Below are 15,840 nucleotides of genomic sequence, written 5' to 3'. Positions count from 1 at the left end.
GTTTGACATATATGCCTTAAAGCACTAAATTTTAAAAGAATGCAGTTTACATAAAGCAGCTTAAAGCAACATGCACGCATTTGGCCGTAGGGAGTGTTATTACACTCGTGCTCTCTCTCATAACTTGTCCCTTGCACTTCTGGTCATACTGTACTACATCCATAGGCTACTCCCATATTGACCTTTTTTTTAAATGATTATTACAAAATTCCATATGCAGCCTGCTTGTACCATGTATGAGGACAAATGGATGCCTTGCCTGACTGTAATCTGTCTGAAGGACTAACAGATATGTATCAGACAGGTTTAAAAATCTTGTTAGGCCAGCACACTTCAGTGGATGCAGTCCACTCCTGATGGGTTTGCACAGGCCATATTTAAATGATCCTAGCAAACCATTTTGGCTGGGTGGCCAAATGGGACAAAGATCTGTTTTAGCCTTTGGGTGGAAGAGATAATAAGTGCTAAATTACTCCCAACTTATATATTTATTTGTGTATCTTCGCTTCCCAAAAGAAGTGGATAATCTTTCCATATATAAATCTGTACAGAAAGTACAGATAAAATATTTATTGGCAGCAACAATCTTATTAAATGTATGTAAAACCTTTTTATTTTTTGTGTAACTGACCTTTGAAGCATCATTATACAGGTATGGGATCCCTTATCCAGAAACCCATTGTCCAGAAAGCTCTGAATTACGGAAAGCCTGTCTCCCATACACTCCATTTTAATCAAATAATTCAGAATTTTAAAACAAATTTCCTTTTTCTCTGTAGTAATAAAACAGAACCTTGTAATTGATCCCAACTAAGATATAAATAATACTTATTGGATCCAAAACAATCCTATTGGGTGTAATTAGTGTTTTATTAATTTTTTAGTAGGCTTAAGGTATTGAGATCCAAATTACGGAAAGAACCCTAATCCGGAATACCCTTGGTCCCGAGCATTCTAGATAACGGGTCCTATACCTGTACATTTTTTGCGATGGTTATTCATTAAGGGAATGAGGAATGCTAATCTGCATTCCCTTGCTCCATGCATCCTATTTACTAAATTTGAATTTGGGCACAAATTTATAAATAATTTGCTAACATCTGAGTTAAAGTACCGGGTTCTTGGCCTGGCACCTGCTCCAGGAAGGAATTACAATGTTTCTTATAAAGATAAGGGGCACTGCTGATCTAACCCAAATAATTTATTAATTAGACTTTGACCAGTTGTGCTAAGTGACTTGCTCAGGGGAACTCTGCACCTTCCTCACACGGATAATTCAGTACCTGGCAGAATGCCACTTAAACCAGGCAGCATGCTAAATGCAATTATTTATCTTGCTTTATCAATAAATATGTTGTTTAATGAGTGCTTGTTTTTTATTTTGTGTTTGTCAGAAGCTACAGAGCTTTCTGCTGCCAGAAATGTGTGGAAAATAGCCCTGCCCTCCATGGTGTATTGTTATCTAAATTAAAGGGCACATTGGCATTACTGCCTAGATATGTAGTATATACAGTATCATGGTATCCAAACAAGACAGAGACATTAACTGAATGCACTTTGGCATAACGCAAGTCTCAGTTTATTTTTATATTATGGGATTACTTGCCTTGTAATCAGACCAAGGACACATCTGAGTGCATGGTTACCAACTAGCGGAGTGCAACAATAGCCAGAATGCTCCACCCCTCCTTATAAACAGTTTTGTCTCAATAAGCTCCAGATGTGTTTGTGCTGCTAGCAGACTGTGAGGCATGAGGGTGACTAACCAGAGGAAACTGCAAGCGAGTGGGGAAAATGACTCACAGGAAACTCACTAAGTTCCCTCTCTATATATATTTATATCATCCATCTATGTATGGACTCTTCTTAGTGTGTTTTGGGGATTTATTTTTTTGTTGCAAAATCGCCCCCTTTTTAAATAAGAATGTTTTACAGGTTGCCTAATAAAGAGTTAGTGGCAGAGAAGGCAGTCACAAACTGCAGGTCCCTGTTGTTTATTGCCATTTCCTTGGGATTTGCAAATAGGGAGATGAGCTGTCATAGTTATACAGTATGGTTACTTGGCAGTTTTTAAAAAAATGCCAATGAAGTTTAAACTTGTGTGCAAGTAAATCTTACCAACCTTCTTACTGTAACTAAAAAAAAAACATATTTTCTAAAGTCACCTTTATCATGTAGGCAGTGATTAATGATAATATGAGAGCTCATTTACTTTTGTGGGTAGACACAAGTGCAAGACTAATAAGGGGTGCAAATTTGCACCCTTTACTGCTTATTTACTCAGCACTTGTATCCAGGGCATTGTTAAGCTGGTCATACACGTACTGATAAAATTGTCGTATGATTTTCAGACCATGTGTGGGCTCAGAATTATAGCCCTGATAATTTTCGTACCATGGCGATTGGTTGTTAAGTCGATCAGCCAGGTTAGAAAATTTTGGTTACATAACGATAAAATCTGCGCATATATTGTGTATTGGACAATATCCTTGAGGAATCTACAGTGGAAGTCACTTTCGTACGATGGGTGTCTGCCAACTATTTCATGTTCAGAACATCCTTTGATTTGTATTTTTAGGGCTTTATCTTACAATTTTAGTTTTAGATTGTTACATTTAAATGTATGACCAGTACCCAAACATGCATAACTTCTGACTGCCCACCCTTAAATGGGTATTTGCTGGCATCCAATACTGTCAATGTTTTGTGCTCTTGGCTGTCCTGGACAGCTTGGAAAATCAGCCAGTAGGAAGTATAATGGCTTGTTTTCAAAAATACAGTCGTTGGGGATTTGTGCACATATAACACAATTCAATGGCAAATACTTGTTTTTAAATCTATATGTCCCCTTTAAGCTGAAACTTTCTTTTAATTTCAAGAGAAGCCCCCTGGTTTTCTATAAAAAAAAAATCTAATGTTGTTATAGTCATTTCAGCATGTTTTAGTACAATTAGTGATAGTTATGTAATGATTTCAGACATTGTGAACTGCAGCTTTAACAAAATTAATAGTGATGATTCCCTGTTTAGAACAGTGGTGTCAGACTTTCTCAGTTCAAGCTCCGATTGAAGATCCATCCTTTGGCCAGGGATTCACTTGAAAGTCCAACTTTGGTCAGGGCCCCCCTTAGCTCATAGAGATACAGAGTACAGATATAGAAAAGTATCAGTGCATTTGTCCTACTTTTAAGAATATCTAGGACAGCAAATACATATTCAACCCAAATTTCACCCTAAGTGACCTTTAAGCTGAGCTTCCAAGTGTACCTTCCCATTTAGATTGTAAGCTCTACATTGCAGGGACCTCCATCCTCTTGTCTCTTTAATTCTTAAGTTATTGCAACTGTAACTTGCATTTATTTGTATTTATTGTTATACTTTGTATTTATCTATTATTATTTTTAAAACCCCCTGTTGTATTTATCTATTATACTGTACAGCGTGGCATACATAAGTGTTTTATAAATAAAAATATACATACAGAAATACATCTTAGAGAGCAAATAGCCATTTTTATCTCACCCTAAATGCTCCTTCCATGTGGCAAGGTAAAAACGTTGCCTCAAGTGGCAGTGAATGGCAGGTTACCAGGGGTGGCAAAAACCCAAAATGCCACTGTTTTAGTGCACTAGTGTTGTGCGCCCCCCCCCCCCCGTTCTACACACACACACAAAAAAAGTAGGCACAGTGGGGGGGACATTTTCCTATACTAAAAGTTTTAATCAACATTCATTTTCTTTCAGAATCAGTACTAACTTTACTTAGTTGGACTCAAAAACAAAAACACAGAAAATATGATATATCTTATGTAAGTAAAATATCCCACGCTTGGCTGAAAAGTGTCAGCCACTGTTGTTACAGTTCTCTGTTTCAACTCACGCATTGCACATTTTCTGGGAACACAGTGAAGCCATCTAGCACTTGTACTGGCAGCAAAGGATCTTTGGGCATTGGGCTAATGCTGCTTTTAGAATTTAAAGTTGAACTGCTGAATGGTTAGAGCAAGTCGCGGTGGTTCCTCCTAGGGGATTCCTGGCTTAGAGACTGAAAACACAGTTCCCTTCCGTTAATGAAATAATTCTGCAATGCCTTGAGGAAGAGTGATTCAGTTCTGGCAGACGTTTAAACTGTAACATTCCTACAAATATTTTCCGTTACTTAGATTTTGTTTGGAATTGAAATATGAAAGTAGATAATTGCAGCGTAGGAATGTAGGGAGCAGGAGGGGGTTCTGACTTCACAGAATTACAAACGTAACTCCCAGAATAGCACAGCTGCCTGTATTCTAGATAGTTAATGATATGTTTTCATGTTCTAGGGCTGAGAACTTTAAATCTCATGCCCTGAAGTTTACCAAAATGAACGTATAAATAGAATTTACATTTTGAGTCCCTTCATTGGCTTTATGCACTGTTTTGTTCTTTAATCAACCTCAGATTTTTCTGTCTTCAAATGAGATGACTGAAGTGCCGCAGAGCGAATTTGAGAGCAGCTTGGAGAATGCTGAAACCTGGATGAAAAATATCCATGAGAGACTGAAGATCAATGATAACACTGAAGGGCCCAGATCTGCCCTGGAGGCCAGGCTCAGGGAGACAGAGGTCAGACCATTCTAAATAACTATATCATACTCAAGAATATGCATAGTTACTAATGTTTGTGAATTCAAATTCAGGATTTTTTAGTCATGCTCATAATACAAATTGGCTCTGCCCAGGTTTACCTATAATCCCACCCATTCAGCCAATCCATACATCTTTTGTTTATATCCAATAGATAGAGATTGTTGCTTGAATACTTCTATAAACTGTAGAATGACCGTACTTATAAACTCTTACAATTAATTGTGTGTTAAATGTAAAGTAAATGGGAACCAAAATGTTATTATCAACCCACATTCTTAGACCATAAAAGAGAAGAAAATATGACTTTGCCACCTTTAAAGAAGCGGGTACAGAGATTTCAGAACTTTTTTAACTGTTTGGTTTTTTTTAGAAAATCTGTGCTCTGGAGCCTGAAGGCAAATTACTTTTGGACATGGTGCTGATGGCAGCAGAAAATCTTCTCAGCAAGAGTAGTGAGGAAGAGAAACACGAGGTTCACATCAAGCTAGGGAAAATAAAGAGCATATTTGAAGAAACCACAGTTTATATGACACACTGCCACAGGTACAGCTTATACATCTAAGGACTCATTTATTGCCGCCCCTGCCACAAGTGCAGGAGCCCTACCCTTAGTGCTCATTCATTTCTAAAGGTGGCCATAAATGGAAAGATTCACTCATTTGGCCAAATAATCACATTACATTGAAGGGTATATGGAAAGACCACATCAATGAGCCGATGCGGTGCTCAATCCGACAGAAAAATCAAGTCTGTCTGATTGACATCTGTCAGAGAGCCCTATACATGTGCAGACAAGGACCTAAATCGGCAGCTTAAAGCCATGTGTATGGCCACCTTAACTTGCAATAGGGGAACATTAATCTGCATTTGCACAGAGCAATGCAATGGATCGTGTGTGGCTACCCTAACCTTACCACCAGCCACAAGGCAGGTGTAAAGTACAGGGTCCTGTTGTGTCCTGCATCTTCTGGCCTTTAAATGATGTTCATGTTAGGTTTGAGGGACACCTGGGTCACTCCCTCCATCCCTTCATAAATACAGTACTGCTTAGCACAGGTCTTAGCACAGACGCCTGCATCAATTTGTCTGTTATGAAAGCAGGGTGCAAAGTGGAAAAACATGGTGGACTATGCCCAGTTTTTCATTATCCACCCTGCCTTTAACGTTGCCATGACCTCTCTTATCACTGACACAAAAATTTTTAGAAGGTATTACAGAGTATCTAAGAAGAGAGAAATGTTATAATCAAAAGAAAAACATGAGATCAAATTGCAAATGTGCTTAATCTTTCATTAACAACAACTAGCTCTTCCACTCTCCCTCTACTGAACATTTTAAAATATTCCTGCTCATTATGACTATGAAGATTTTCATTCATCTAGGTCATGGTATATCTAGTATAAATAAATCTAAAGCAACTGGACTTGTTAAGCAATCATTGAAGATGTTTCACTACTCATCCAAGCAGCTTCTTCAGTTCAACTGACTGGTATGGGAAGTCCTCAGCATATGTACTCTGCCAATAATCCAATCACAATGGCACTTTGTAACTCTTCAGAAAGGTGACATCTGAAAATCACAGAGGTGTGAATGCTGTGGAGTTACTTTGAAAGGATTACCAAAGTATCATGTAACTCATTGAAACAGATGTTACTTGCTAGAGTTGCATGAATGGATGTGTGAAGAGTTCTGAAACTGCCGGGGTACAGATGTTAGAACAGCATTGTATGTAGCAGACAGATGATGTCGAAGCCCCCACCTCCTGCTCATTGTTAACAAAGCTAAACTTAAATATGCTAGTATAAAGCAGGCCACTCTCTGGCTGATCAACTACCTGATACTGCGATTTGGTCCATGAGCCAAATGAATGGCTAACATACAAATGGCTATACAAGTGCAAGGCCACTTTCCTTTTTCTGAGTCATTAGAACTACAGAAAGGGAAGATGAGATACAGTTACTCTTTACTTCCTCATCTGCCATTGCACCCACAGGCAGAAATTTACATTTACAATTGACAGACCATCTGCAATCTGACCCCAGCATGGACCTTTAGAACCAAACAACAGCCTGTCATATATTCAAGATGGTAAATCAGTATGGTCATAATCATTCCAACCAAATCTGGGCATTTTTGGCCAGCCTTAAGAAAAGTTATGCTGTAAGTAACAGTATTGCTTTAGGCTTTGTCCTACATCTGACTTGCAATGAAGGATGCACATTGTTTTGAAATTGTGCTGTATTACTTAACTTCAACTAGCATGCTATTATGCATCCTTCAGTAGTCTTACCTACTGCGCTGAAGGAAAATTATGAGGAGTTTCCTATATTACAGAGATTATGTAGTTCAGGTAAAAGTTGAAAGCTGGCCACGTTCCTGCTTTTATGACTAATACACATTAAATATATATTTAATATATTAAGGCAGGGAGAGGTTTAAATTTTTCATATGTACCATTAATTAAAGGAATGAGCTTTGTTTTTTTTTGTTTTTTTTAAATATTGCAGCTTGTTGCATTTATTCTGTTTCTGAAGCTGATTGTGTTTAAGTACCAACAGCAATTGTTGCCCGTTTTATCAGTAGCTCACATACTGAGCTCTGTGTACTCCAATATTCAGTAAATATGTCTGAATGTGTCTCCCTCAGTCGCATTGAGTGGGTTTGGCTGCACTGGAACGAGTACCTGAAAGCCAGAGATGAGTTTTATCTGTGGGTCCATAACATGAAACTGACCCTGGAACCAGATGTGGAACTTCAGCTGGGCGTTAAAGAGAAGCGCTGGCAATATGAACAAGCACAAGTGCTGCTAAGAGATGTCAACAACCAGTCATGCCTGTTGGACAGACTACTGGAGGAAGCCGCCTCTCTATACAACAGGATTGGAGACCCCAGTGTGGATGAAACAGTGCAGAGAGAAATGATGGCTGAATACAAACAAATAAAGAAGAAAGCCAAGGTACTAGTTAAAAGCAAATGCAAACTGCGGGCAACGATGGTGCTAAATGAATAATAATAATAGGTAAATATATATAGGATGTGGCAGGTACTAAGGATGGAATTTGGTAACTGGTATTCCCTAAGACGCCCAGCATGCTATTAAAGTAACAGAAATAGACAAGACAAGATCACTAAAAATCATTATACTGTTATAGTGGTTAATGAATCAGTTGTGACACTTGACTTCAGTGTTAGGTTTTGTACCAAAATTATGTGAAAAAATCTTACCAATTACTCAGGGAAAGAATTATTATGGTCTGTCTGTGTGCCAACATGTCTCTCTGACTTGGCATTCTATCAAGTGGCACTCTCTTCTGTTTAGAAAGTATCATGCTTATTTGAGAAGGGTTTAGTGTTTGTATGAGTAGATCATGCTACCACTGCAGACAGCCAGACATTATTCTGTAATTAGAGTGAACCTATGTTACATTATTAACCCTTATTAATACCTTATTTGCCTGATGTTAATTTGGGCATTTACAGCAGGCAAACTGCACGTAAAGTGTTCATTATGCCCAGTAAGGATTACATTTCAACACTGTATTCACTGCAAAAATTAACACATAGCGATATGTAGGTTACAACTAATTATGAAACTTTATGTCTGATATAGTACCCCTGTCTGGGAATATTTATTGCCACTGGAGACAAACATTACCGGTGATGTTGCCCATAGCAAGCTTCAAGTTAGAAAACAAGAGCAAAGATCTGATTGGTTGCTATGGGCAACATTGCCAGTGATGTTTGTATCTAATGTTAATAAATACACTGCTAAGTATTCATAGAACACCTGGTGACCGGGGGATGTGGAGTCTTTTCTGAGTTTGTAGGGGTGTATAGAGTGAGTGTTAGAGAGACTTCTGTTCATTCATATTAAGACAACACAAAAAGCAGTTAAGAATCGTATAACATAAATTATGCTATCAGTAATGTGGTTGATTTTTGGCAGGTGCCTGTGAATTGTTTTTAAAAGAATGTTTTGATTACATTAAATTCCAATTTAAATGGCCATGGTAAATCTTTTAGGCTCTTGATCTGAATGTTTAACTGTACAAATATACACTTACCTGGATCATTTGTCTGTACTACATGAGTTAGTCAGTGATGTAATCCACAGAAAATCCTCTTGCTCTTAATCCACCGCAATCTGTGATTACGCATTTTAAGAAGCCACAGGCTTGTGTAACTCACAAGAGAGAGATCTAGATTTGCTGAGGTGGTATTACAGGATGTTGTGGTATTCTAAATCCGCATGAATTACCAAAAATAATGAAAGCAAATGGAAGCCTTTTGCCTGCAAATGTAGTTATCTACATTAGAGTATGTTTCATTACTGGCTGAATTTAGTAATTATAGTATGTGCATGTATAATGTGTTTTTTTGAATGAATGTTTGTGTGTCCAACCCTGCTTTATGGTTTTAGGAAAGGGCAAGTCATCTTGAAAATATGTTGAAAGAACATGAAGCTTATGATAGGGATGTCAATGAATTCCGGTCTTGGCTGACCAGTGTGATTGAAAAGCTGAAGTGTTGTGTTGGAGAGGCCATGGAATCAACAGAATACAGGCTCAGTATGCTGCAGGTGGGTATGATTTCTGCATATAAGGTGCTTTTAAATGAAAGGTTAAACTGTAGCTATATTAGTAAATAGCTTTATCAAGCTTAACTGGGTGTCCTGTTCAGCTTCTCATTCCACTCCCTCCGTGTCCCAGAATTTTGCCATATGTGTCCAGAAAACCAAAACACATCACCATTTATAATTTTTGCAAACTCTACAATCTCTGGCAAATGACACTCATGTCCATGGTATGCAGGGTCCTCGCACATTTATTAAAGGAGACATATTGGATAAATGGAAAAAACCCTCATTTTGTAGGCAGTTATGATTAAAATATGGTTCTGGTTTCACTTTGTACTAAAAATTTATCCTATCTGTAAAATGGCCCCTTTATTGGAGCTCCCTATAGATCCTATGACTTCTCTATCCGTGTTTGAAATGAAGGGTGTGTTCTAATGGTCCCTGCCAGAAGCACAGTAGGAGGGGGAGAGCCAATCACAGCTCTGCACTCACACAAGCAAAGACAGGCTTTAGTTCCCTATCAGGTCAGCCTGGCTGCTGATTGGTTCCTATCCTAAAGTGCAGTGTACTGAGAGCCAGCAGGAAGTGGAAAGTGTGGGCGGGACTAGTGGGGTTTTGGTGTAATTTCTCAATAAATTAGTCTGAAACGCAATTTTTCTAAGCACAATCCTTTGATATTTAGAGGAGTATAATTCACTGGTACATTCATTATTTTTATAGAATATGTCTCCTTTAAAACCTGCATTTCTGGCAATCTGTCATAGGTCTTTCTCATAAATTGTGGTTTCCTCCATACTGCCAGCAGTATTTATTTGCATTGTATTAGCCATAGTTCAGAAGAAGAAAAATGCTACCAGTGATTTTCTATCTGGTTATGATGCATTTTTTTAAGTTTTAAAAACGAAAAATGATATCAGGCTTGTGTGCCAATAATGTTAGAACAAGAAGTAGGTATTAAAAAACATAAATCTTAGGACAGTAATTAACTTGATTCCAAAGACCAAAACAACTGTCATCTCAACTGTTATATAATGAGAGTTTGCCTATAAACACTGCTTAGTTATGCTACAATTTTTGCTTTTTCCTCTACAAAACACATAGGTATTGCTGTGTATGTGTGTGTGTATGTGTAATAATAAAAAACAAAAGCCACACCCTAGATACTGACAAAGAGCATGCCTGGTGACATTCCTGAGAATGTTCACATGATTTTCCTTGTTCTAAACCTAAGCCTATCATTTATATCTGCATTACTGGTTCCTTAAGCAAATAATCTATTGGTAATCTAAACATGTAACTTTCCTGCCACTGCTGAAGTACAGCTCCTCAGCCAGCAAAGTATTTTTTATCTTGTATTTAAATACACATCACTTGATAGAGAGAATGGGACAATTTAATTAACAGACCAGAAGATCATATTAAAAGTAAAAACCCAAAAAGTAGGAAAAAAAGCATCAGCAGATTTACTGCAAAACATTTATTGTGGGTAGTGTTACCACTACCCACAATAAATGTTTTGCAGTAAATCTGCTGAAGCTTTTTTTCCTACTTTTTGGATTTTTGCAGTTGTATTTGGTTGCAGCACAGAGCAACAACTAGGAGCTAAAGCTTTTTTGTAAGTATTTTATACAAAGTTCACCAATAATTTTCTATTTTTGATCATATTAAATGTGCCCATCATATTTATACTGTACATGGCTTCCATAACCATCATATAGTTATCTGCATCCATAGTCAACCAACAAGTGTTTCCTAATAGCCTTAGTTAACCAGCAGTTGTTGCTAAACCACAAATATATTCAGTGCGTGTATGGGTTTTGCTGAATACATCATTAAAGGAGAAAGAAAGGTAAAAACTAAGTAAGCTTTATCAGAAAGGTCTATGTAAATACAGCCATAAGCACTCACATAAACGCTGCACTGAGTTCTCTCTCAAAAGATTTGTTGTGTCTGTTTTTCTGTGCCAGAGACACGCAGCTCTCTCCTCTCTCCCCTCTCCTACTCCCCCCTCCCTCAAGAATGCTAAGAACTCCCTCCCCCTCCCCCCTTAGGAATGTGGATCTGAGCCAATCACCAGGAAGCTGACTCATAGTCTAACTAACTGAGCATGTACACCAGTCTTGGTTTTGGTGCAGGAGCGAGGCATTATGGGAACTTTCTTTACACAGCTCAGCGTTTTTTCTTCCTGTTTGGCTTCTGATCATCTGAAAGGGAGAAATATGGGGACACTAAGGGCACTATTGAGATAACTGAAGGTATGCCTGCAGCTTGAGATTAACTCTTTATTAGCCTTTCCTTCTCCTTTAAAGCATGATTTTCCAGCGTACTGTAGTTCATTACAGATTGACTGTCCAAGGTTTAGATTTTTGTCATGCTGGGGTATTTTTTAGAACTCAGACTTATTAGCAGAAATGTATCAGTCTCGATAGACCCTTATTTAGTTATAGACAATATGTAATTTCCCTTCTGTGCAATCTTGCAGGAAATCAGCAAAGAGGTACACAGTGGTGGTAAAAAGTTGGAAGACCTTGAGGGCAAGTCACTTGAAGTGATAAAGAACACATCCCCTCTAGGTGCGGAGAATATCTGCAAGGAGCTGGAGGAGTTGCACAAAGCTCTAGCAGATCTGAAACGCATGAATGATGATGAAGAACAGAGTCTTCTCAAGGCTCATAATTCTGAAAATGCCTTCCTACTTTTGGCTAGGCAACTAGAAGCCAACATCAATGAGTTCCGAAAAGCCATCCAGAGACTGGAGGAAAGTCTGGAATCAGGAGAAAGGGTGAAGAGTGAAGATGAACTGGTAGCTCTGTGGAAAACATTAAACGTAAGCATTATCTTAAGCAGTGTTGAGCTGGCCCACCAAGATACTAGCCAACCATTTGTCTTGTATTCCTACACCATGGTCATTCACCATTTCTGTATGAGAACAAAGAAAACAGAAGAACTGCAAGAAAAGATAGATCATAATATGTTAGGAGATGTGATTGGTGAATAAATAAGGTGAGAGAAGAAAGAAGGGAAAATAGCTTAGATATTGGGCCTGCAGTGTAAGGTGTTTTTGGTACACCCAGTCCCACACTGATCTCACTCACTTCTGCTAGATTGTTTCAGTAGTCAGAACCAGAAAAGTAGATAGAGCAAACAGTGGACAAATTCTGGTTGCATTGGCAATTACAATTACTAGGGATGCATTGAATCCACTATTTTCGGATTCAGCCGAACCCTGAATCCTTTGTCAAATATTCACCGAATCCGAATTGGCATATGTAAATTAGAATACAGAAGGGTTAAAAAGCAATTTTCAACATCCGTGTTTATGTGAAAAAAAGTCACGTGATTTTCAGGATTCGGTTCGGCTAGGAGTGTGGATTTGGCTGAATCCAAATCTTGCTAAAAAAGGCCGAATCTTGGATGAATCCCAAACTACATCCTGAATTCGGTGCATCTCTAACATTTACAAATTTACAAAAAATACATTTAAGACTACATTAGGATTAGATATGCCTATGATTAAGTGTGCCTGTGCACGAAACTAGTTAGGCTTTTTTTTTTAGTTCTTTTAAATGAGCGAATAAAATTGATTCCTGGAAGGTCCTGGTGTATGAGCACAGCTATTTCTTCATACATTAGGATTAACTTTAAAAGCTTGGAAAATTTGTACTGAATGTATACTAAACAATTGCTTAGATTTGGATGTTATTTCAGGAACCAAAATGTTGTTTTAAGATTTGCAGTAAAGGTCCCCATACACGGGCCGATTATAGCTGGCGATATCAGTCCCTTGGACCGATTCGGCAGCTTATCGGCCCGTGTAGGGGCAGAACCGAGGGGCCTGGCCGACCGATATCTGGCCTGAAATTGGTCAGATATCGATCGTGCAGGTTAGAAAATCCAGTCGGATCGGGGACCGCATCAACGAACCGACTGCCCCATTGCCGCCTGCAGAATTCGATCGTTTGGCCCCAGGGCCAAATGATCGAATTCACCTACATGCCTCCCTATATCGCCACCCATAGGTGGTTGGCCAGCTTTACTTTAATGTCGACCAGTCTAATTGTGCAGATTAAAGTTTGGCCAGTCATCGTTTCCTTATAGTAAACACAAGAATTTTGTTACTTAGGGGCACATTTACTAATGCACGAACTGGGCGAATGCGTCCGAATGCGTTTTTTTTTTAATGATCGGTATGCACTTTTTCGCAAAATGTTACGACTTTTTCGTAGTGTTATGACTTGCGCGAAAAGTCGTGACTTTTTCGCAACTTTCGCGCCAAGTACGAAAGATTCGGATTCATTCAAGCTTCAGTATGGTGACTTTTCTTGGGCCAGGTTGGAGCTGCAGAGTGCCATTGAGTCCTATGGGAGGCTTCCAAAATCATGCTAAGTCTGAAAGTTTCGCCCGCCGCTTACGAGCGCTCAATACGAAAAAGTCGCGACAAGATACGAGCAAATCGTAACGGCCATGAAAAAGTCATGACTTTTCGCGCGAGTCGTAATGGTTACGAAAAAGTTGCGACAATTTACGAAAAGTCGTAACGGCGACTAAAAAATCGCAAAATGTTCGTTTTACAATCAGAATTTTTCCAATTCGGATTCGTGGGTTAGTAAATCAGCCCCTAATGTAGTATATTTATGAATTCTTTTTCAGGATCCCATTTTGAAGTCCTTAATTTGTTTAGGTCTCCCCCTTAGCTTATACCATATATCAGATATTTAGCAAGAGTTTCCAGAACTAGGACAGCAAATACATGTTCATCATCAGAATCTCACCCTAACTGACCTTTAATCTAGGCTTCAAGGAGTATGTAGCTGAGGAAATTGGCACGGATTAAATCTCAAGTAGCCTTCACACTTCCCTCCTACTTTGTTCACTCTTCTGGCCTCCCCATAATCTTTGGAGCACCATAAACTACAGTTTTTCCTAGGTGTTTAGCTGAATCATTAAGCAAAAATGCAGTAATATATTTCATGTAGTAGGTTTCATAAATAAGAGTAAGATAAATAATGGTTGTCTATATAGTAATATATATAAATGTGTGAAAATGAGAAATACTGTAATGTGAATTTTTATCACTGTTATTATTATTTGCTAATGACTCATTTGAACATAGTGAAGGTAATGGAAATAGCCAAGTAATCTAAAAGGACTATAAAATGCCATAATATTCCTACCCAAAGGAAGTCTCATGTAGTCCTTGTCAGGGTTAGAGATAAATTGTTTGCATCTAATTAGTAATACATTTAGTAAAAATTTGTAAATAAGCATCTAATTAGTAATATCTGTGTTTATCTAAAAGGCCACCAAGTCTGCTTTAGCAGCAGAGGAAACAAAAGGTGAAGGGGTAAAGGTTCAGCTGAAGGAACTCTTCAAGTTCTCCAAGGATGTCCAGCCGCTTTCTGATGAAGTCATTGCTGCAATTCGAGAATACCAAAGGTAATATGGAATATGGCATTCAAATGGCTTATAAACTTATGCTAAATGCAAGCTTAAAGGAGAAGGAAAGGTAAAAACTAAGTAAGCTTTATCAGAAAGGGCTATGTAAATACAGCCATAAGCACTCAAAGAAATGCTTCACTGAGTCCTCTATCAAAAAAAAAACATGTTCTTCAGTATCAGACTTCCTTCTCTCAGAAAAATCCTTCAGGGGACGGCACGAGTCTGCTCAATATGCTCCTCTCTCCCCCTCCCTTCTCCTCCTCCACTGACCAGCTCCCACTTGTGCTGTATAATCTGAGCTAACAGCAGCCAGAGCTGCAGCATGATAGTTACTAAGACCAAACTAAAATGACAGCTGCTATCTTAAACAAACAGAGGGAGCTTCTAGGGCTCTTTACTCAGGTATGATAAAGTTTTCTGCAGAATAAATATAGCATTCTAGCTTGCACTATTGTGGCTAATCTATTGGCAATAAATGCCAAAATGCCCTTCATTCTCCTTTAAATGAGAAGGAAAGCATAAGTCACTTGGGGATGCCAAAATGTTAGGCATCCCAAAGTGACTTTAATCGCCTAACTTGTACCCCGGGCTGGTGCCCCTGTTAGGAGAGAACCACACCAGCCCGTGGAAGCAGCGAGCACTTCCTTCTTCCACGTTGGCGCGCTTGTGCATACGCAGTAGAGTGCAAAGCCGAACTTTAACAACAAAGTCGGCTTTTCACTCTAATGTGCGTGCGCCGGCCCAGGGATTTCCCACAGAAGAAACGCGGAAGAAGGAAGCATTCGTTACAGGTACCCCGGTGCTGTTCTCTCCTAACAGGGGCACCAGCCCGGGGTACAAGGTAAGCGATTTTGGCACCCCCAAGTGACTTAGCTTTTCCTTCTCCTTTAAACCCATTAATTTGATGTAAAGCTTTCATATGCCACTAAAATCGCTATTATGTTAGGATTGTTGTTAATTATAAATGACAGAAGAATAGTTCTTTATAAAATTATATGTGTGTGTGTATATATATATATATATATACACACACACACAAACACACATAATGTAGTGCTCCCATTCTTCATAAATAACTTCACTTGCAATTGCTAGTTACCTGTAGCCCTGGATAAGAAGAACCAACAAGGAAACTATAAAAGCTCATAATTGGACGATGCTATCGGTTAAAAGGCCGTCCACAGGAGGAGGTGGCATACAG

At 38.7% G+C, this 15,840-nt stretch overlaps 1 protein-coding gene across 7 annotated transcripts in view; it reads left to right on the top strand.

The window, feature by feature from the left end:
* syne3 (spectrin repeat containing, nuclear envelope family member 3) overlaps positions 1-15,840 on the top strand; it is a 64,331-nt gene that overhangs the window by 18,352 nt on the left and 30,139 nt on the right. For 6 of the 7 annotated variants that reach the window (XM_004917083.3, XM_031890678.1, XM_031890681.1 and 3 more), the window contains 6 exons: positions 4,436-4,600; positions 4,995-5,167; positions 7,271-7,580; positions 9,045-9,203; positions 11,683-12,027; positions 14,500-14,636. In XM_004917083.3, coding sequence (XP_004917140.1) covers positions 4,457-4,600; positions 4,995-5,167; positions 7,271-7,580; positions 9,045-9,203; positions 11,683-12,027; positions 14,500-14,636 — 1,268 coding nt within the window. In that variant the 5' untranslated portion in view covers positions 4,436-4,456. Of the gene's footprint in view, positions 1-4,435; positions 4,601-4,994; positions 5,168-7,270; positions 7,581-9,044; positions 9,204-11,682; positions 12,028-14,499; positions 14,637-15,840 lie in introns of those variants that run through there. The other variant, XM_018096767.2, reaches the window with a different exon arrangement.

This window comes from Xenopus tropicalis, chromosome 8, assembly GCF_000004195.4.
Source record: "Xenopus tropicalis strain Nigerian chromosome 8, UCB_Xtro_10.0, whole genome shotgun sequence".
NCBI classification, from domain to species: Eukaryota; Metazoa; Chordata; class Amphibia; order Anura; family Pipidae; genus Xenopus; species Xenopus tropicalis.
The sequence above is the reverse complement of the archived record's forward strand: the minus strand, read 5'-3'. Positions and strand labels throughout refer to the sequence as shown.